We start from the raw sequence: 22,088 nt of genomic DNA on the forward strand, positions 1-22,088 counted from the left end.
CCCGACATGTCTGTCCATCTCCTGATCTTGACGGTTGTGCGGGCAACCGCTGCTGTTTGTGGGAACTGCACCCCAAGACTTGGCAGCGTTAGGGGCGCTCACGCCGGCAACACTGTCAGGCGGTTCTTGGCTCTGCTCTCAGGACTTCTGTCTCCAGTTGGAAATTCTGTCAAAGGGAAAAGGCAGCGGAAGTGGGCCTCCCTTCACCGGAACCTCTCTGCGATCAGGACGAAAACCTTCCCTGTGCAGCAGCCCCGGGGCCAGCCCTGCCCCAGCTGCACGGCATGCTGGGAAAGCGAATGCACAGTGGGAAATCGGGGAGGAGACTTACGACAGCAGGCGGCTGGCAGCGTCCGCCTGGCTCCACGCTTCTCGTGTGACCTGGGTGCTTGCTCTTCTTTGGGGTTGCCAGGTCTCGGGTCAGGGCTACAGGAGATGAAGTCAGAGCTCCTCAAGACACGCGCAGCTCACCCCACATGGTGAGCAGCTACCAGCACATCGCGTTGCACCCCATAACACCACCCAGCTCTGTCCGTTACAGCTGGAATCTAAACACAGCTCACGGCGGGAGCCGCTTACGAATAAACAGAGCCCCGAGAAAACACTGCAGGATCAGGGGTATTACGGGCGGGCAGATAAAGGGTAACAGACAGCTCGGAGGTCAGAGGCAGGCCAGAGAAGGTTCCAGAAAATGGGGGTGAAGGGAGCGGTAGCTGCTTGCTAGCTGGCCGCCATGTGGGATAAACCCCATGAGAATCCCCTTTTAGCTCTAAACACTCCTTGTTGAAAAATCTTGCTTCTTCCTCAGCTGGAGGGGCAGAGAAGGGAGAAACTCCACCCGTGGGTTCCCTCCCTGAATGCCTGGGAGCTGGGAGCGCAGTCCCAGTCTCCCACAAGCACAGGGCCATCACCAGTGCCCCCAGGCTGGGTGCCAGCAGGGAACCAGAATTGGGCGCGGCTGGGACTCGGAGCTGGGAGGGAGCCCAGGCAGTGCCACACAGGGGCAGGCGTCCCACGCTCTGAGGCCCATGTGCAGCCCCTGTGTTAACATGGGAAAGCCTGGCAGCCCCATGGAGGAGGCAGCTGTGATTTTGCGCTGAGCTGTGGGAGCCTTTGCCCAAGGCCTGTGTGTCCCAGAGACTCTGAAACCCTCTGGCAGGGCCACCGCTCTTTCTGCTGTGTTTGGCACAAGAGTTGGACTCTGCAGAGCCCAGCGGGGACTCGGGGAGTGAGTGAGGGCGGAAGCTGCCGGAGACGGGCAGCCCGCGATGCGGAGTCTCAGTGGATGGAGCTGGCCTTTGGAAGCCCGCCCCTGCCAAGCAAAACATGGTGGACGGCTGGTCAGCCGGAGCCTGGGGCTGTCCAGGAGAAATCGGGGGAAGCAAAGGGTGCCAAGGCCAGGACGGGGCAGGGGCCAGGACTGGAAGGATGCACCTGTCAGTCAGAGGACTTGCTCTGTAACTGGCTGGGCGGTGGGGTGAGGGTGATGCCTCGCTAGCCACTTATCTTGGAGATGGAGCCAGAGGCCTGGAGAGAGAGGCTGCGGATGGGACCCTCCCCCACCAGGCCCAGCTCCAGGGTGTCCCAGGTGGGACCCTCCCCCACCAGGCCTGGCTCCAAGGGTGTCCCAGGTGGGACCCTCCCCCACCAGGCCTGGCTCCAAGGGTGTCCCAGGAGGGACCCTCCCCCACCAGGCCCGGCTCCAAGGGTGTCCCAGGTGGGACCTTCCCCCACCAGGCCCGGCTCCAAGGGTGTCCCAGGTGGGACCTTCCCCCACCAGGCCCGGCTCCAAGGGTGTCCCAGGTGGGACCTTCCCCCACCAAGCCCGGCTCCAAGGGTGTCCCAGGTGGGACCCTCCCCCACCAGGCCTGGCTCCAGGGTGTCCCAGGTGGGACCCTCCCCCACCAGGCCCGGCTCCAAGGGTGTCCCAGCCGCTCTGGCCGCACTGGTGAAGCCCAGGTTAGAGGCGGTGCGAGCAAAACCAGGCTGTGAGATGACGGAGACCTGGACCCAGGTGGGCAGCCTGAGTGAGACCAGTGTGAGGAGCTGTGGGTGCCTGGCACCCGTGCGCTTTGGTCCTCAAGCCCTGTAGCAAAAGACGGCTTGGTTTTCCTTTCTCTTAGAAACTGTGGGAGGAGAATAAAACTGAGGGCCGTGACTGCTCACAGAGACCACAGGATGGAGATCCAATCTCCCCCAAGGTCTTTGCTCTGAGGCTCCTTCAGGGCTCCGCTGGCGACTTCTACAGATGGACAGAAACCCCTGCACTGGTCAGCAGGGCCCCGTGGCGCTCGGCGGCTGCCAGCAGTGCCTGGTCTGGCTCCGCAGGCTGCTGATTTGGGGTCCCAGCTACAGACTAGCTCCCCCCATCCCCAGGAGGCCACAGGCTGCAGTGCCACGCACACGATGCGTGGGGGTGGCCAGCAGTGAGCTGAGAGTGGCCACGCCCAGGGGTGGGCGGAGTTTCCACCTGAGTAGCTGTCCTCCCAGGGGCCCGGCCGAGGGGAGAGCAGCCTTCGCCATGCCCTCGGGAGCCGCAGCCTGCAGGGTCCTGGGGTCCCACGGCTGCGGCCGGATCACTGCCTTGGCGTAGTGAAGAATCAGATAAGGGTGCAGGCGCATTCATAAAACTTTTATTGATATGCTTATCATGCCAAAAAAAAAAAAAAAGAGCTGTTTATTTAAAATTGAGATTCCGCTTGGAAAAGAGGCAACAAGTGACAGAGCTGGGATCCCAGGCTGCTTGAAGCGTCACTGCTCTCCCCTCGGGGCGCCAGGCTCTTCCGCGGGGTGCGGCTGAGACTGGGACAGACACAGGCGCAGCTGCCCCCTAAGCCTCCGCGGGGCGCGTCTGGGCTGGAAACCTCAGCCGATCCGCGTGGACGCCGCCGGCCGCTGTGGCGCCTGGCTCTGGTTCTGGGGGTCCTGTGGCTTGTGGCTGCGTGTATGGGGGCTTCAGGAGCGCGTGGACTTGCTGCAGGTGGGGCACAGCAGCCGCCCCTTGGTGACGATGTAGGCCCGGCCGCTCAGAGGCTGCTCGCAGCCCTCGCAGACAAAGTGCTTCCGGTGCCAGGCCAGGTCCTCCACGCGCTGGAAGTCCTCGGAGAAGATGATCTGGGAGGGGCGGGGACACGTGTGACGCCCACGTGTCACTCAACAGAGACAGCGGGCAGCCATGGCAACCAGGGTCGCTCCTCCCCCTCCCCCTTCCTGTTGTGAGCTGGGACACAGCCCTGTGTAGGGAGGAGCTTTAGCTTCTGAGAGGGGCAGAAAAGGGCCAGAGCCCTGGTCCCGCCGGGTCACATGCCCCAGGGCCGATCTACAGGAGCGACTGGGACCCAGTCACCCTAGGAAGATGCAAGACATTTATCCTGCCTGTGCCTCGGCGTCCACATCTGTGAAACAGGGACGGCCGCTCCCACAGGGTATGACGGGAGCTCGGGATGGGGGGGTCCATGGAGCCGCACCCCCGCCGCGGGCCCCCCGGGGCTCTCACCTCGTCGCAGCCGGAGCAGCGGGGCCGCAGGCTCTGGCAGTAGTGGCGGCCGCACCAGGGCGCGCCGTCCTTCCAGAAGTAGATGAGGTCCACCAGCGGCTCCCGGCACTGGGCGCACACGAAGCAGGTGGGGTGCCACTGCTTGTCGTAGCCCGCCCTGTCGCAGTAGACCACGGGGCTGTCGGAGGCCGCCACTCCCTTGCAGAGCTCGCAGACCTGGGGGGTGGGGAGGATGGGAGGTCGTCATTGTGTGTGTGTGTGTGGGTGGGGGGCCGCAGGATGAAGTCCCAGCCCCGCCTCCTGCTTGCTGTGTGACCCCAGGGCAGAGGACTGTGCCTCTGTGCCTCAACGTTGCCTTCTGTAGAGTGGGCTACTAGGCTCGCCCCCCTGGGCTCAGAAATGTGACCCAGAGCCGCACGGGGGTTCTGTCCACGTGGTGACAGCTGCTGCCCTGGGTCCTGAGAGACACGGGCCCTGGGCAGGGTTAGAAATACGTCGTTCACCGGCCACACCAGTCACCTACGTGGACATCAGGAGTTCAATACCAGACATGACCGTTCTTTCCCCAAACAGGAGAGCTGGTGAGAAGAAAGTGCTGCCGCACCGTGGCCCGTGTCTGTGAATCTCTCTCGGGCCTGGGTCCTCCCAGCGGGCGCTGGCCCCCACTACAGCCGTGCCCTGCTGTGGCTGGACTCCGCCAGGGAGCTTTCCCTGAGGCCGCGCAGGTGCCCGGTTCTGCAAGTGGCCGTGGCGAGGGCGGGGGCTCGGTGTGGAACCCTCCGTCCTGAGTCACAGGAGCGCTGGCCGGGCCACCTGGCGCTCCGCGTGCCGCTCTCAGCCCCACACTTTTCTGTCGGCTCGTCGGCTTTCAGCAGTTGTTCGTTTACGGGAAAGTGGCGAAAGCTGCACAGAGAATTCCCGTACTGCTCAGCACCCTCTGATCCTCACGGTTCACACAAGTTCATTCACAAAGTTGGCGGAAAACAGGATCAAAAGCCTTTAGCAAAAAGCTTGTTGAAACCATGTCTACGAGGGGCCTTCCAAGAGTTGGTGGGAAATGTACATTTGGAAAAAAATACGCATAGATTTCAATTGTTTTGCACCTGAATTAACTTCTCTTTGATTTCTGTTCTCCCAGGACCTCCCAAGACTGCCTTGCAGGGCTGACCTGGTGTGGTGACTGACCCAGGCTGACAGGCGACCGTGAACTCACGTCCAAGTGGACTGGGATGTTCTCAGATTTTCTGCTAGCCTCGGCTCCCACCCAGGATGCCGTGTCGCACTGAGTGGCCTGTGTCCATAGGCTGCACTTGGCCATGGACGGCTCTCCGCCCTGGGCAGTGTCTGGTCAGCCTTGCATATCATGGCCCTCAGTGAGGACCGGCCTGGCGCCAGTGCCATGGCAGTGCTGGGAGGAAGACCCTGGAGGTGCACCTGCCACCGCCAATGGACCCAGCCCTTCCCCACCCGGCTGAGGTGCGCCAAGTTCGCCCACGGTTAACACCCTGTGTGTCCCCTCCTTGTGGGCAGAGGATCTGCATGGATTACGTGGAACCCGTGCTTGGCTCTCACCCCACACACCCCCTGCTGGGGCTTGCACAGCCTTGCCTTAGACACTGGCCCCCAAGGATGGCGGCCAGCCTGGCCTGCAGGCCCATGCAGGTCCTCATTGTCCCCTCCACGAGGTCAGCCTGGTCGGGCCCAGGGCCCTCGGCAGTGCCTGGCATGCCAGTCTCACAGCAGGTCCTCTGCACCTGCTCGCTAGGCTGCCTGGTGCATCTGTTCCATTCCCTGCTCGCCTTCGGGGCTTGGATTTTAGGATCTTTGCTTCTGTAAGCCATGGACTCGGAGCCCGGAGCCCCTGGAGTACTCTGTCCACGCCGCACACAGCACCCTGGGAGCAGGGCACAGCCGTGAGCGCTCCTGCTGCCCACCATGGCGTGCTAGGCGAGTGTGGCACACACCGTGCGTGGCACACCTGTCTCCCCTCACACGCAGTGTAGACGGGTCACAGCAGAGGGCTGGGTTTCAGAGCTGGCTGTGTGGACAGCTCCCCGCGGTCAGGGATTCTGGCCCTGCTGGCCTCTCTCACACTGAGCGTCCACAGTGTGCCAGGCCCCATGTGAGGTGCGGGCCAGGCCCTGACACCAGCAGTGTGGTGGCCTCAGGGTGCCGTGGCCACGTGGGAGTGGGGGAGGCAGGAAGTGCAGAAGCAAAGTGATGACATCATCACACAGCGCCAGGAGCTCCATGAAGAGAGAAGAGAACAGACGGAGGCGACAGGCAGGGGCCGCCTGGGCAGGGGAGGCCTCTGTGAAGGAGGAACCCTGCTTCTGTCTGATGTCACAGCCAGCTGGTGGGAAGGTGGGGCAGGGACAGAAGGAATGCACCCATTTTCCAGATGGGAAAAGTGAGGCTCAGCTGGCAGGAGATGGCTTGCCCAGGAGCACTGCCACAAAGCACAGGTAGAGGTTGAATCTCCGTCTGTAGCTCCGTGGCGCTCTATGGGTGCTGATTGGGGTGTAGTGGGGAGTGTGTGGGGGCAGGGGCAGGGGGCTGTATTCTAGCCTGGCACAGGTCTGGCGAGTCCTGTGGGGGACGGCAGGCGGCACAGGAAGCCCAGCCAGGTGGGTCCCTTCCCCTGTTCCTCAGCTTCTGTTGTCCTGAGGGCTCCGGGGAGAGGCAGGGACCAGAGCTAGGCTGGCCCAGCTGCTCGCTCCCGGCTTTGCTGCTGGCTGTGTGACCCTTCCCCGGCCACACGGCGGGCTCCCTGCTGCCCTGACTCTCGGTGCTGCCCGGGGACTCTGCCCGTGGGAATGCTGGCACCAGAGGCCCCAGCAGTGGGGCCGCCGAATCCGACGCCGTGAGAAGCTTCTCTTGGGTCTGTGGCGACAGCAGGGGGTGGCTGGTGGGGGTGGGCGCCGGCCCTCAGCACGCGTTGTCTGCCCTCTGCTCGGGGGTCCACTGTTGCTCTCCTCGAGACGGCAGAGCCGGCACGGCTGTGTTGGGACGACGCAGCTGTGGGCAGCAGCGCCAGCCTTCGTCCTGCTGCCGTGTGGGGCTGTCACAGCCGAGGGCCACCGTCGCTGGCCCGGGGCCAGGCTGGCTGCCGTCACTTTGCATGTCCGTGAGCTGAGGATGAGTTTCCCACTGGCAGTCCCGTGGGGCGAGATGCTGTCTCCCAAATGAAAATTCCATTTTCTTGTGAGCAGACTTCTGCTAAAGCCGCACATCTCCGTTCAGTTCCTGTGCTCTGCGTTTTCTCAACACAAACCTCGTGGGAACTTTTCTAGGGGAGTCCGCACGTGGACTCTGTAGCCCCAGGCCCCCTCTGGGAAGCACGCGTCTGCCCTGACGTTGAGAGAGAATTCCAGCTCCGTTCCCTTCCCCTGAGTGCACACTTCTGCATCCCACCTGCCGGCTCCTCCCTGGGTCTTCGCCAGGACCGGGAGGCAGAGCCGCGTCCCTTGCCTTTCACTGTCCTTTCAGCAAATCCGGGAGTTGGAAACTCCCCGGCGCGGGCCGCCTGTGGACCAAGTGAGCTTCCTGCGCGTCCCAGGCTCTCTTGCCGAGTGGGATTTCCAGCCGCCTTCCTCCCGCTCTGAAGGGTCTTAGGGGGGTTCTCCAAGCACAGGAAGCCGGTTGCCACCATGTGCGCACGGAAGGAGGGAGGGGGAGGGGGCAGGGAGAGCCGTGCGCCTGGTCTGTCTGGGGAGCATCAGCAGGCACCTGGCCGCACTCCAAAAGCAGTTTGTTTGGGGCGATTGTGGCTTTGAGCCCGGGGTGCTGGTGCGGACTTCACACGGAGGCCCCAAGCGGCCACTCGGGCTCCTGAGGTGGGGAGGTGGGGTTCTGATGGACTCTGGGGGGTGGGCGCGGGCCACAGCACAGAGAGGGGCAAGGACTTGCGCTCTTGGAGCTCGTTATGGACGCTTGCGTTCATGTGGAGTGATCCGTCCAGCCCTGTCCGGGAGCCTGTTCCCTTCCCCGCCCGTTCACTAGGGCGTCCCGGCCCCTGGCCAGCCGCCGCCATCCTCATCAAACCGTGTGGCTGTCACTTCCTGTGCCCTGAGCCTCACCTCACAGGGACCGATCCTCTCTCCTTGGCACCCAGCTAGTTCCTGGGCCTTTTCCCGGTCCTCTCTGAGATCTGAGGCTGTCCTGGGTGCGTCGGTTCTGCTGGGCCCCGAGTCTTCCATCTCGTGAGCTTGGTCTTTCTCAGTGCACACTGAATTTCCCAACGCAGTCCAAGGTTGGTGACAAGTTCTGAATTCCAACACGTGGCCAAGGGGAGATCTCAGGCCGGGCTGCCTGGGTTCGTAGCTGGGTGACCTTGAGCAATTTACCTGCCCTCCTGTGCCTCCGTTTTTCTACCTGGCAAATGGGCAGAGGAACAGAGGCAACGTAGCACGGCAGGGCTGCTGTGTGGATGATGGGAGCTAATGGGATTCCTGGGCTTTTTACAGGACCGTCATGATCAGCTAAAGTCTCCTATTACCCTTTTTCTCAGCCTGCTGTATGGGCTGGGACCCAAAGGCTCTGGGGGCCGACCCACTTTCTCAAAGGCCACTGAAGGCAGGGCTGGCGGCCAGGGCTTCCCTCCCGAGGCCAGCAGGGCTCACTCCACCCATGGGCGAGCACTGGTTCCTCCCGTGCCAGTTCTGTCCAACTGTGCATGGTCTGGGGGTGGGGCTGTGAGACTGTTCAGTCTGCCCCTCCCCACCCCAGCACAGAGACGCTGTCCCTCTCTGTTCCCACCCCTGATGGGACAGCGGCTCCCAGCTCTGAGCCTCAGCATCCCGGGGCGGCTGCCCCTGTCCCCGTGTCCGACACACAAGCCTGGGGTGAGGCACAGGAATTCATCAGCCCCTGGCGAGGGGGAGCGGTCGGGGCCTCAGTTTGAGAACTGCAGCTGGACGGGGCCAAAACACGACACAAACTCTGCACGGATGGCAGCACCACCGGATCCCTCACGGTGAGGACCGACGGGAATTCCCAGGCTGGTTGGAGGGTGCTCCATGTGGCCACCCGTGAACAGGGCCCCGGCTTGCGGGCTCCATGCCGTGGGCTGGGGCTGCGTCCTGGCACACCCACGGCCGGTGGGACATGTCACACGGACGTGCATCCGTGCTGTACCCCTCCCGGCTGCCACACACCCTGGCTCGGCGCGGGAGCGGTGGTGACAGACAGCTCTCTTCCCCGAGAGCTCGGGCTGACACATGGCTGTGGTTGCAGCCGAGACGCAGCCGCCGGGAAGACTCCAGGCCTCGCGCGTGTCCTCGAGACGCAGGGCGGCAGGGAGCATGCAGGCCCGACGTGGCTCACTCAGGAGCTGTGTCTCGGGAGCGGCCGGAGCGGCCGGGGGTCCTTCCCCTGCTGTACTGTTTGCTTTTCTTCTGGAGGGTTCTCATCCACAGCCAGGCCAGTCTAAACCCAGAGCACCCGTGGACGCCTCGCTGCGGCGGCGCCGTAAACATAAGCATGGCCCTGAGTGCAGGTGCTGGCCGCCATCCAACCCGGCTTCTCCACAGCCTCTGTGGCCGCCTCTTGTGGGGATGACTCCCCTCCCAGACCCGGGACTGCTGCTGTCTCTTCTGTCTCTGGCCTCATGTGCCTGCAGGCGTCCTCAGCTGTCCTCCGTGCAGGCTGGCTTCCGGGGCTGGGGTCCTGGCTTTGGCACTGCCTGTCTGTCCGGCCCGCCGACCCGTCGCCCACCTGTGAGAGCCTCATCTGTGACGCCTGTCAGGCCCTGGCTCCTGCGGGGTCTCCGTGGTGAAGCCCCTGGCTTGGTGCTTCCTGGGCAGGCTCTTAACTCAGGGCTGTTCTGCGAGGTGGAAGGGCAGGTGTCTCCGGCTGCACCTCCCTCGCCGTGCCCACGGGGTGGGGGCGGTCACATCCCAGAGGGCCCTGTGCCTCCTCCCACAAAGGCACGCTGCCTGGCCACGCCCAAGGGCGGAGTCTTAAGGCGCATCCCACTCCTGGGCAGGGGCCCGGTGATCCGAGGCAGGAAATACACTTTATATTCTAATCCGATGTACACCCTGCTCCCCAGGGAAACAGACACCCCCCCCCAAATATCTACCATATCTGAAATACATTTCAATTAAAAAAATAATTCTGGCTGTGACCACTACAAAGGTAGATGGCAACACTGTTTCACTGGGGGATGATAGACTTGGTACAAAAATTCCTGGGCTTACACGGCGTAACAGGCAGACTCTGGCAGGGCGCCCGGCGTGAACTCTCTCCTCGTGACCACGTCACCTGCAGCCGCAAAGCAAAACGCGGCAGCAGTGCACTGGTGAGCGCGAGGCCGAAACGACTGTTCACGGTTCTTTGGGTTCAAGGGTCAGCAAACAGCATCTGGCCGGGGGCTCCCTCCAGCCCCCGCCTGCCCCGGGACAGCGGCTTCCATGGAGCACAGTGCAGAGTGTGATGCTCTCTCTGGAGACTTCCCTGCTACGGCGGCTGCTCTGCGGAGCGGCCCAGACCCGGCCCATGGAGCCTTGCTCGTTCATTGATCGCCCTGGACACACAGCACCAGCCGGCTCCAAGTTCGCCAGCTGGATATTAGGCGGTACACTCCGGGGGGGGGGGGGGTGCGGGGAGGACCCTCGTGAGGGCCACGTGGCTGCACAGCAGAGTATTTATATCGTCCCAAGTGGGCTAGAGGGAATTTTCCTTGGAAAAAGGTCTCCTCCCAATATGTCTCCACCCTTAAGGCAGAAATTGGCGGATGCCGGGGAACCCGGGAGCCACGGTGACACGGGGCTAGAGAGCAGGGCTGTCACGCCCCGCATTTGTCCGTGTGCCACCAGCTCCACCCAGAAAGAGCAGACCCGGGAGGGCCGGGCAGGGGCTGTGGTTTTAGGTTCCCCAGTGGCGCTGGCAGGAAAGGGAGCCGGCCCAGCCCACAGCCAAACATCTGCTCGCACAGGGCCTTGGACGTCCCTCGCCCACAAGTATGTCCCTGTGTCGGCCCAGCCGCCAGCCGCCGGGAGTTTCCATGTGAGCGGCAGACCTGGGCTGGGAGGGTGGGGACCAGAGCCTCCCCAGCCCCTCTATCCCCCACCCCTGCGTTATTGTAGGGAGTTGGGTGCGGGAGCCACACTGCTCCAGGCCTCCTGCTGTGGGATCTGCGGCCCCAGAACACAGCTGCCCGCCTGTTGCAAGGGGCACCTCCCCTCCTCTCCAGTGCACTCCACAGACACTCACGAGCTGAGGGACCTAACTGCTGTGTCCTGGCTCTCTCCCTGCGTGGGGAAGGGCGGAAATTCCTGGGCAGAGGACTAGGCCTGGGGAAATCTCAATATTGAATTTCCGAGAAAATATCCAGTAAGCGTCGTCTGCACACCGGGGGAGTGTGAGGACCACAGATGGCGTCTGGGAGGGAGGTGGGCAGTGAGGGCTTTGAACAGACCCTGGCGTGAAACACAGGGCGCTGGGGGAGCCTTCCGTGGGCAGAAGCGGGATGTGGCGGGGGCGTCCCCCCAGAGGGCTTGGTACACGCTTAGGAAGGCATGATGGCTCCGTGCGGCGCCCCTCACCCCGGCAGACACAAGCACACACGAGCCTTGGCAGGGTGGGGCGCTCGGCTTCGGCCCCGGGCCAGGCTCCAGGGAGCTGGGATTGGATCGGAGCCCCGCGGCTCAGTGGCCAGCCGGTCCCCCTGCCTGCGGCTCGGGTTCCTGCTCTGGGAAGTGGGCGTAACACCACAGCCCCGCTCACGGCTGCCACAGAGATGCAGGCAGACCGAGCCCGGGCCTGGACGAGCTTTGATTGCAGGAAGTTGCTCTGAGGCAGGCGGGGGGTCACCAGGCCTGTCCGGCCTCTCTGAAGGCCTGGGGGCTGGGGCTGGGGCTGGGGCTGGGGCTGGGGCTGGGGCTGGGGCTGGGGCTGGGGCTGGGCCGCGTGCAGATTGGCTGTTCAGGTCTGCTGCACGGAACAGCCCCTGTGGCTCAGCGGAGGGGCTCTGGGGCCTGTGAGGACCACCTGCTGGCCCTCTGGGAGCTTTGCAGGGGCGGCCAAGAGTGGACGAGCCTTTGAGACCCGCTGTGCGAGCCCAGTGAAGTCTGACAAGTCCTGCTCTAAAGAAAGTCGCGCAGTTTTGCTCACACCAGTGTTGCTCACACCTTTCACACCTCGCCACCATCCGCCTGCTGGGGGTACCCGGGGCTGCAGTGAGTGTGGACTGGGAGTGAGCACACAGTGGCCACAATCCCATTCCGAGCTCCGTGGCCCACGGTGGCCCTGGCTGCTCACACCCCCGGATGGTGAGGACTGTCAGGTGGGTACCGAGGCGTCCAGGCCTGCCCAGAGTGACGCCCACGATCACACACACACACACACACACACACCCCGCAGTGATGATGGGGACTCAGGTCTCCCCAGGCTGCCCTCTCCTCCCTGCAGGTGTTGGGCTGAGTCTCTCTTCCCTGCACACCCCTGCATTCTCACACTGAATGCCCGAACGCCTCCTCGCGGGGCCCACTGCCCTGCGCCAGGCCAACGGTCAGCCTTGCTGCCTGTCGCGTGGCTTTGACTGTTCCACATGGCCCTTTTACGAGAAACAAGAGGAGCTCAAGTTCACGGGGCGGCCGGCAGAAGTCCACTGCCTGTGACCGCCCATGGGGACGGCAGGGCTGCAGGGGCACGCACCCCTGGCTTGTTAGCCCATCTGGGAGCCCGGAGGACACGGCCCAGCAGTCAGGTAAGGGCAGGGCTCTGTGGCTCAGCAGCTCACGGCAGGAGCGCCGGGTTCAGCCTCTGCCCCTGGAACTGAGGGGTCTTAGAAGAGGGACCCAGTCTCTCTGACTCCCAGCTTCCTCACCTACAGAATGGGTTTGCTGACACCACGCAGAGCCTGGCAATGTGTCACATCCAGGGGCCAGAGCAGGAGCTGAACAAATGCGGAGCTGGACCCTGACCCCCTGCAGGCCATTTACTGAGCACCTACTGTGTACATCCATGACACCTGCTTCAGAGACAGACAAGTCCACACCCTTGTGTCTGCACCAAGAGCATGGTCAGCTCCTGCTCTAGGTCTGAGGCTGGGCAGGGAGGAAGCTGGCTTCACACCAGGCTGCCTCCCTCAGAGCCTCTGCTGATTCCCCTGCTGGGGAGCATGCCGCTGGCTGTCACCGGAGCCTTTTAGATGCTTCCCGGGTGTCGCACGCATTTCCCAAAGCTCCCTGGAGGGCAGGCTCGCGGGCGGCCTTTGTCCCAGTTCCAGGCTCAAGGGTAAAACATGTTTCAAATCAGAACCTCCCTCGTGGGAATGGCAATTTGGCAAAGCCCCAGTGACTTACAGAGTTCTTCCAGTTTGGAATTCTCCGGGATTTAAATAGCTGTTGCCCCTACGATAAAGTCCTCAGCCCAGGGCGTTCCCTGCCCTGGGGACAGCGCCCTCTGATGGCCTGGGGCTGGCGGATAATACTCTGCATGGGTACTTGACTGATGGTTGGGGTTAGGGGGATGGCACAGCCGTCCAGGAGGCCTGCTCCTGTCTGTCCAGCTCACCAACCCTGATGGGCCACGCTGTCAGTGGGTCTCTGACTGCACCATGCCTATTCCTACCCAGAGTTCTTTGTGCACCTGCTCACGCCTCTATGGGGGCGGGGGTCCCATCTTTTCCTAAGCGCCCGAAGGGTTGGGACCTCCTCTCATTCCTCACTGGCTGGCTTGGCCCTTGCTGCCTCCAAGTTTGTGCTCAGCCCCAGGCACAGTGAGGCAGCCTCCCTCTAAGCTGTGACGTGCATCTGTGCTCTCTGACTTCATGTCGGCTTGCCTGGGCCGGCATGAACAGGCAGCAGGTGCGTGTGATTGCCTGCCTGTGTGGGTGAACGCAGCGCCCAGCCATCCCGCCCCGCAGCCCCCAGCCGACCCCAGGCATGGGAGACACTCACGTATTCCACTTCCTTGCCCGGGTCACCCAGGCTGCCGTTAGCGGTGGGCGCGGCGGGCTCCGCCCCCTCGGGCTTCTCCTGCTGCTTGCCCTCTTCCTTGGGCAAGCCGCCCTGCCCGGGGAGGGCCACTTCTCCCACGCCCAGGGCGTCGCTCTTGTACTGCTTGACGAACTCCTCCATGAGGGGCAGCTCGGTCTCGGACAGTCCGCGGCAGCGGGAGGCGTCCTGGTCATAGATGGGGAGCTGGTGCATGAGCTGGCGCCGGCGGTAGTAGGCGCCCTCAGTGCCCGTCACGGGCTGCTTCTCCTTGGGGATGAGCTCCATGTACTGCATTCCCTGGGGAGGAGGTGGGAAGGAGACGCTGTCAGTGGACCAGGGATGACCGCAGAGTCCACCTGGAACCTAGGGTGTGACCCTGAATGGTTCTGACATGAGAGAGACCCCGTCTGTATCTGCCACGGCACCCTCCACAGGCCGGGAACAACCAGTGGTGTTTTATTGCTTATTCTTAGTTCTGGGGGAGGGGGGAGACTACCACAGCTGTTGCTTTGAGATAGCACTGGCAAGAGAAATCACCATGGGCATCAAGGATCTCAGCCTTCAGCATTTTAAAAGGGCACAAAAGAACCTTCTAGGAGTGGGATCGACATCGCGTTTCCACGTGGACGTGACAGCCGAGTGTGAAGTCGGTTACACGTAACTGTCCTGGAAGCAGGCTTTGTTTGTCCCTGCGTGGACCCCTAGGGACAGGAAGGAGCTGTGACAGGCAGACTGTTGGTCCTGCATGGCTGTGTTCATTTCTGCACCTGACCCTGGCCCCTAGCCAGCCTGGTGCCCCTTGGCCCAGTGGCCCCTGCCACCCCGAAGTGCTGGGAACCCGCCTGCCCCGAATCTCCTGGGGCTGGACTCGTTCTGGAACTGTGGGAATCAACTTGAGACAAACTGAAGGTGCTGAGCTCCAGTCGTCTGGTTTTGGGGAGCAGGCACGAGGACCCCTGGGGGTGGAACTGTGGACCTCCTGGGCCTTGTGCTCAATGAATTTTTGCTTCAGAGAAGGGGGAGGGGCAGGTGCCCTGGGTTCCTGTGGAGCTCACATCGAGGGCGGCTGTGCATGGCACAACGCTGCAAGGAACCTCAGGCCTGGGGTTGCCCCCAGGGGAAACCGAGGCACAGAGCCACTGTGACCTCGGCCACATGGGCAGTGAGCTCTTCCCTCTGCCCACAGGGCATGGGTGCTGCTCAGAGAGGAAAAGTGTCCCCGGTCTCTGGGGCTTCTTTTCGTTGTCATTGCAGGACGGGGCCCACGGAAGCAGCCTCCTGCTTCCTGCCATTTGTCTAGGCTGCACCTCTGCCTGCTCAGTGCCACGCCTGGTGGGCAGGTTGGGAACCAGGAGCAGGGGGCTTGACTGGCACCAGCTGACCCCGTGCAGCCTGTAGCCGTCCACGGCCCTGGGCTGGCTCTGGGTGTCTGTAGCTGCAGAGCTAACGGATTCCTGGCCATAGCACTGGAGAAAGGGTGTTTTCCTTCCCTGGGCCCCGTGTTCCTGGTGCAGCTGGCTGGGTGCCGGCTCTGTCTCGCCATTGTTGAGGCCAAGACTTCCGGCAGCCACCGGTGGGTGTGTGCTTTGTGCTGCTTGGTCTTGCCTGGCTGGGCTTCTAGTCCCAGCCAGGACAGACATTGCTAAGTGAGCCTCGATGAGCTTCTCGGGATGCCCTTGAACACGGCCCTCCAGGCCATCAGCATTGACGGCATGGCCTTGGGAGGGGGATGGCAACATAGGGGTGTGGGCGTGACTCAGCTGCCTGCCTCTGCTCTGAATGGAACACCATCTCTCAGGCGCAGAGGTGTGGGAGGGTATGGGGTGTGAGCGAGTGGCCCCTGATGTGGGCTCCCCACCAGCCTGGGCCCAGGGCCAGGACTCCCCCATTCCTGGGGAGGGCCGAGGCATGGATAGGATGGGGAAGGGAGATGCTGGCTGCCCTCCCTCTTATTTTCTTCTCACTCCTGTTCTCCCAAACCTGGCTAAGCCCCCCCCCCCCCCCGCCCCGTGCTTGTAAGCCGTCCCCCCAGAGCCATTAACCCAGGGTACCTGCTCCTTCCTGCCTCCCTGGCCCCCTTCAGTTTCGCCAGCCCAGCCTGGGGGGAGGGCCCGGGCTTTGGAGACACAGGGTCTGCGTTCGGGACCCGGCTGTGCTAGTTACGTGGGTGGGTCATCTGTTCCAAACCCTGTGAGCCTCAGTTTCCCCTCCTTCCACAGGCAGTGCCCTCCTGAGAGTGCTGGGCCCTTAGATGGGCCTGCAGGGAAGCTGCTAGCATGCCCAGAGTGTGCATAGTGCCTGAGACAGAGTGAGCAGCCGGCTCAGGGCCACCAGCTTCCACCGAGAAGGGGTTTCCCAGCCCTCGGTCAGCTTGGGCGGGATGGCGGATGGTAGGTTCGGTGGTCAGCTCCCGCCTGGCTGCACATGCTCGGGAGGGCGGTGGATCATTCCTTCTGGCTCCCTTATGAAACAGTCCCCGCCCCCCAACACACACAGAGGCCGAGCTCAGCAAAGCGCAGGGAACTGTTCACCAGCGCTCTCTGCTTCTCAGTGAGGACACACCCAGGAAGCGGAACCCTGGCCTCTTCACCGCCTCTGGATGGGTTTTCTCTGGGACACGCCCACTTAGACCTGCACTAGTAAAGCTTCTAAAGAATCGGTGGGAAAATGTGGTGGGGTTGTGTGTACAGGGGGCGGCTGGGGAGAGCTTGCTGGGGACTGGAATGGCCAGGAAACAGCAGGGCGAGGACACTGCTGGCAGAAGCCAGAGCACATGCAAAGGCCCTGAGGCCGGTGTCGGGACATGAGGAGGGAGTGTGTGTCCTTCCATGCTGGGTGAGGGAGACCTACAGGCATGGGAATACCCCACGCCCCCTGGACTGCCCTCCTCCTCTTCCAGAAAGGACTCCCTTGAGCCGCTCTCTGGAGTTGCGGGACTTCCTAACCTCACGGGCTTGCAGGAGTCACCCAGTCCTTGCCACTGCAGTGTGGCCCGGGCCGCAGAGCCTCAGGTCATCCCTAAGCCTCCTGGCTGCACTGTGTGAGTTCCCCAGGTGGCGTCTGAGCAGAGTGGGGCTGGAGGAGCTCGGGGCCAGGGCACAGGCTCTGCACGGGGGCTGCAGGTGCAGTCCACTGGGGCGAGGCCTGGGCATGGGGACTTCCATGGCCCCAGGGTTTCCGGGGAGCAGCCACGGCGAGAGCCCGTGTGAGTCATGTGCCCGCCCCAGGCCCGTGCAGTGCCTCTCCAGCTCTTTGCCCGGCACCGCTGGGACCTCCTCTCCAGGTGTTGGACACCAGCTTCCCGTTCCCTTCTAAGAAGAGTAAGAAGCTTCGGGTTTTAGGGAGTGGAGGGCACGGCCACTATAGGCTGGCCGCGGCTCTTCCCAGCCACTGTGAGGGGAACCCAGCAGATGGAGACAAGTGCTCTGAGCACTGTGAGTGATCCAGCAACCTCTGCTCTGAAGGGCAGGTGCGACGCCCCCAGGCTCGAGCTGGGAGGCCCTCAGCACTGCTATGAACACCTGAGCCCATTGCATGGATAAGGAAAACTGAGGCCCAGCTAGTCAGCACCTCATAACCAAGCGCCGCCCTCCTGCCGCCTCGGCTCGGCTCACCTGTACCTGGGCAGGGAGGCGGCCGGCTTACCAGTTTCTGGGTGACCCCGGGGGGAGCCCACTCATAGGTGATGGTGTCGAAGGTGGGGTCCTTGCCCGTGGCGATGGGGTTGGTCATGATCATGCGGTTCCTCTTGTAGATGCGGACGCCGTCGCCGCCCTTCACGCGGGCCGTGAGCGTGGAGTACTTGGAGTCCATGAGCAGGCGGCCGATCTTGCGGTCGTCCTCCAGGTCGGAGCTCAGGCAGTGGTCCTCCTGGCTACACTTGCATGACTTGCAGATCTTCCTGGGGGCGGACACGGAAGGTCAGCGAGTGACAGGCAGAGGCTCCCCCCTGTTGTGACGGCAAGCTCCCGGACCTGCTTCTGTACTCCCGGCAAAGGATGAAAAGGCTTCGGGCCAGGAAACTGCCTGCCTTTGTGCGGGCCAGCTGTGTGCCCGCGGGAGGTACGGGGTGGCACTGTGGTTGGTAAAGGAGCGGCTGCACGGCCATCGCCAGTTCACCAGCTTGGAGACGCCCTGCGGCTGCAGCCTGCGCCCAGCCCTCGGTCTGCTCCCACCAAGTGCCGTCGGAACCCGGCCGTGGCCACCCGCTTTCGTCTTGTCTGTGGCTGCTCCGGGAGCCGGGTGCCAGAGCTGAGTGTACTTACCAGAACCATCTGCTCACCCCTGCTCTGAGCGGGACTGGATTTATCCCCCAAGATTTAGGGGCCTCGGAATTCCAGCTGCTTTTAAGCACCCAAGTTTCAGTGCACTGGGGCCATATCTTCCCGAGACTTGGGCTGGGGGAGGGAGCCCGCAGAGCAGACAGGGTCCCTGGAGGGCTTTGCTGGGGGCTGGGAGAGGGACAGCTTCAGGCTCCCTAGAGAGCGAATGCTTCTCTCTGATAGCCGTAAAACCAAGCACTGGGCGCCAGGCTGCTGGGGGTTAGGTACGGGAGTTCCCTGTGCTGTGCCCCAGATGCCGCACTGCGTGCAGTGTCAGCTGTTAAGTAAATGAGCAAGTCGGGAGTGACCGTCAGCTCGGGGGAGGCTCAGCAAGGGGGGTGATGGATCCCAGCCAGCAGTTCCTGCCCTCGTCCACGCCAGGAGCCTCGCACCTGTGGGCAGATGACGCCGGGAACGGCTGCGGGGCACACGTGTTGGTGCATATTGGGGGTTCTCCCCATGCCCCACGCAGCCTGGAGAGATTTCTGATGGTGACAGGGAGGAAGGGAGGCCCCTGCTGGCTCCCGGGTGGACTGAACAGCTTACGCCGCGTGGCCTAGCATTAGCAGATCCCCAGGTCCCTGTGCTGAGGTTGGAAAGCCTCAGGCAGCAGGCAGAGAGACGGCCTGGGGTGGGAGAGGGAGAGGGGACTGGAGCCTGACCAGGTCCCCACGGCCTTGGGGGGAGGCACAGGGAGTGGCTCTCGGTCACACGTCTTTCTTGAGCACCCTGACGGACAACATGGCACTGGAACGTGCTGGCAGGCTCACGGCCAAGGCCACGCTTGGTGGGCTACAGGCTGAGAAATGAGAGACGCAGCCTCCCCAGGACCCGTGCCAGCCCACAGCTGAGAAGTTGGCCGTGCAGCCCCGCAGGGCCGACATGAGACACGTTTCCTGTGCCTGGACCCAGGCACGTCACTGATGTCAGTGACCCTGCGGGCCTGGCCCTTTTAGGAGCTGGGCGTGGGGAGACAGGTGGTGGCCAGCGCCTGTGTTTACATGTGAGGAGTGAGCGGCACAGCTGGGCCGGGAGAGGCAGGAAGCCCGTGGGGTGGGGGGGACCCGGCGGAGCCCTGAGGCAGGTCTGACCTCCCACCAGTGCAGCTGGACGAGGAAGCAGCTCCTGGACATCTAAGGTCCTGCCCTGGGCTGATGTGCTGGGGGACTCCTGCTTAGACAGGTTGGCTGGCACCCTAGGCACCCAAATATCTCCCTGGCAACCAAGGGCATGAAAACCGGAGGGCAGAAACAGCCTGACAGCTGGGCGTGTGCCCTAGTGGTTAAGATGCTGGCTGGGACACCCACATCCCAGGCTGCACTGCCCGGGCTCGAGTCCCACCTCTGCTTCTGACCCTGCTTCCTGCCGAAGGGCACCCTGGGAGGCAGCGGGAGAAGGCTCCAGCACATGGCTCTCTGCCACGCACCCGGGAGGCCTGGATAGAGTTCCAGGCTCCTGGCTTTGACCTGGCCCAGCCCCAGCTGTTGTGGGCGTTTGGGGAGTGAAGAATTTGCGAATCTGCTTCTGTCTCTGTAAGTCCCTCTGCCTTTCAAGCACATCAAATAGAAACTTTGTTAAAAATAGTTCCTTTTGCAGTTGCGATCTCACACAGTGGAGGTCAGCAGCTCTGAGAAGACCCCTCCCAAACGTGCTGCCCCTCGGAGTGCCCAAGTGGCAGACACCGGGGCCCTGGGGGTCAAGGCGCCTCCGCCCGGGGTGCAGGGGACGGTCACACAGGCTGCCCCACACAGTTCTGGGGGTGCCAGTCACACGGACGCTGGGGGCCTGAGCAGTGTGGCAGCCTCGTCCCGGCTGTGGATCCATGTGCTGTGGATCTCCTGGCCCCTCCTGCACACTCGGGCCTCCCAGCCCTGGCCGCAGGCGCCCTGCGTGGACTGCCTTTTGCTTCTTGCACAGGGGCCACTCAGATCAAAACCCACCCACAGGGATGGTGGTACAGGGAGGGGCAGCCAGCCCTGTGCACCACACCCCGGACAGACAGCGATGCTTGAATGCCCCAGGTCCAGCTCAGGCTCGCCCGCATCTCTCTCGAGTGGTCTTGGCTGGGCTGGGTTTGGTGGCCTCCACCCAGCTGCCTTCTATGACCTGAGACATGGTTCTGAACTCTGCTTCCGCCAGACTTTGTTCTTGTTTCTCAGCGCGGCCTGGCAGGAGGAGCGCCCGTGCTGTGCAGCCTCCCCCGACGGCCCCAACCTCCTGCCGCTGCCCACATACCCTCCACGGGCCCAGCTCAGGAGGACCAGGGTTCCTGCAAAGCACAGCAAAGAAACCAAGGCCGGCAGTGGCTGCCGGAGTCTCTTACCTCCATGAGTGGGGCTCAAAGCCGGAGCACGACCCCTTGCATCTCAGACAAGCCACGCCTCTCGCCGCCTGCTGCTGGCCCAGGGGCATCTGGAGGGGGAGGTAGAGAAGAGAGTGTTTGCCTTCCCAGTGTCTTCACGGGATGATCGGCCTCTGAAAGACCCGGCCTGCCAGCTCAGGACTGCGCGGGGCTCACAGGGCTAAGAGCCGTCCACGGCCGCTGTGGATGGGGCAGAGAGAGGACCCAGGGAAGGCAGCCACGGGGCGGGCGGGCACTGCGGCCTCACCCTGCCCAGTAAAAATTCCGTGGTGGCCACGCCCAGCCTCCAGAGCTGTCACAAACACCACGGCTGGCTGCTCCGGTGGATCGGCTGCCTCTCCCCCACCTTAACCTGTCAGCACCATGGAAGCTTCCAGCATTTTCTCTCCGGAATTCATTCCCGATTGGTTGATAACTTGTGATTAAACCAAAGCCACGGGCACAAATGTGCACATCGCGCAGTGTCGCAGCCTGAAGTGCAGCTCACACAGGCGCGGCCCCGTGAGCACGTGAACTCTGCTTGGGAAGCAGCAGCCGCTGTAGCCCTCCCACGCCGGCCGAAGCCAAGAGCAGAGCCCTCGCCGGCACTCGGTTCAAGCCCAGGAGGCTCTCGGAGGGGCTCTTGCTACAAGCGGCATCGCCACGAGGCCACCGCAGGAAATGCCGGCCTGTGGGCCCCACCTCAGTCCTCCCGGTTCAGAACCTGCCCCAGGAACTTCACATCACGTTAAAACTGGAGACACTGTGGGGCAGCGCGTGCACCCGCTGGCCAGGGGACTCCCACACTCTAAATGTCCACTATGGGTGGAAGTGGTGATGAGCTGGTCCAGGCACCACGTGACCCTGGTCCAGGCACACACACTGATCCCAGTTTGATCAGAGGCAGGGCTTGATCCACCTGCAGGCGGGCGGAACAAGCGCTTCATGCGACGTACACCAGGATGCATGTCCCTCTGTGAGCACCTACTGTGTCCCAGGCACAGGGAGACAGCAGGAGACTCCGGTGTGCCCTAGTGGAGCCTGGGGGACATGCAGAGCGTCTCGTGCCCTTGGGGGTGGTCGGTGTGCAGCAAGAGAGACTGCCCGTTGTGCAGTAAGAAAGCCATAGACTTTGGCATCTGAGAGGCCTGGATTCCAAATCCAGCTTTTCAACTCTCTGGCCTTGGGCCAACGGAGCCTTGGATTCCGTATCTGCCAAATGGGTACAGAGACCGTAGCGTAAGTGGGCAGTGCTACTACCTGCATCCGGGTTGCAGAAGCACAGTGGAAGGTGTCTACGTGCACATGGGGAGCCCGGAGAGGCGGCCCTCAGAACATCAGGGGGCAACTTTCTTCGCTCTCCGTCTACCTATCTGCCTACCTACCTATCAGAGAGAGAGAGAGAGGTCATCTGCTGGCTCGTTCCCCAAATGCCCACGGGGCTGGAACCGGGCCACAGCAACGTTCAGCTGAGAATGCAAACCCGGTTTCCCTTGTGGGTGGCAGGGACCCAAGTACTTGAACATCCCAACGTCTGCAGGGAGCTGGAGCCAGGAGCAGGAGCCCAGCACGACAGCCAGGCCCTCCGCAGCGCCGTGGGGGCAGGGCTACTAGTACCTAACGCCTGCCCCTCTTCCCTCAGGAGAGAGGAGAAGGCAGGTGGTGACACTCGGGGCCGTCCTCGCTGTCGCCGTCAGCATTCAAACCCAGGCCTAGAACGCAAACTCTCCTCATAGCCCCCTCCTCTTCCACGCCTGCCCTGCCACTGTGTGGACGCACAGCCGTGGCTCGGGGGGTGAGAGCCGTGCTGCAGACACCCGGATGCAGGCACATGTTACACTCATGTCCATGCCCGGTCAGTGCTGGCGTCGTGTGCAGAGTCACTGTGAGGACCGGGCAGCACCACTTCATGGCCCTCCGCCGGCAGACCCGGCCCTCTGACCCGCCGACACCTCGAGCGCTGCGATCCACCCCCCTCTAACACA

General features: G+C 63.0%; 1 protein-coding gene across 1 annotated transcript in view; it reads right to left on the reverse strand.

Moving 5' to 3' along the window:
* Positions 1-2,611: 2,611 nt before the first annotated feature.
* The window catches only part of LMCD1 (LIM and cysteine rich domains 1), a 39,409-nt gene continuing 19,932 nt past the window's right edge, over positions 2,612-22,088 (reverse strand). Inside the window, exons 2-6 of the mRNA XM_002720619.6 lie at positions 20,086-20,174; positions 17,086-17,341; positions 13,402-13,737; positions 3,497-3,712; positions 2,612-3,114 (exon numbers count right to left, since the gene is read on the reverse strand). Coding sequence (XP_002720665.1) covers positions 2,956-3,114; positions 3,497-3,712; positions 13,402-13,737; positions 17,086-17,341; positions 20,086-20,174 — 1,056 coding nt within the window. The 3' untranslated portion in view covers positions 2,612-2,955. The remainder of the gene's footprint in view (positions 3,115-3,496; positions 3,713-13,401; positions 13,738-17,085; positions 17,342-20,085; positions 20,175-22,088) is intronic.

The sequence above is a fragment of the Oryctolagus cuniculus genome, chromosome 10 (assembly GCF_051225735.1).
Source record: "Oryctolagus cuniculus isolate XC-2025 breed Fujian yellow rabbit chromosome 10, ASM5122573v1, whole genome shotgun sequence".
NCBI lineage: Eukaryota > Metazoa > Chordata > Mammalia > Lagomorpha > Leporidae > Oryctolagus > Oryctolagus cuniculus.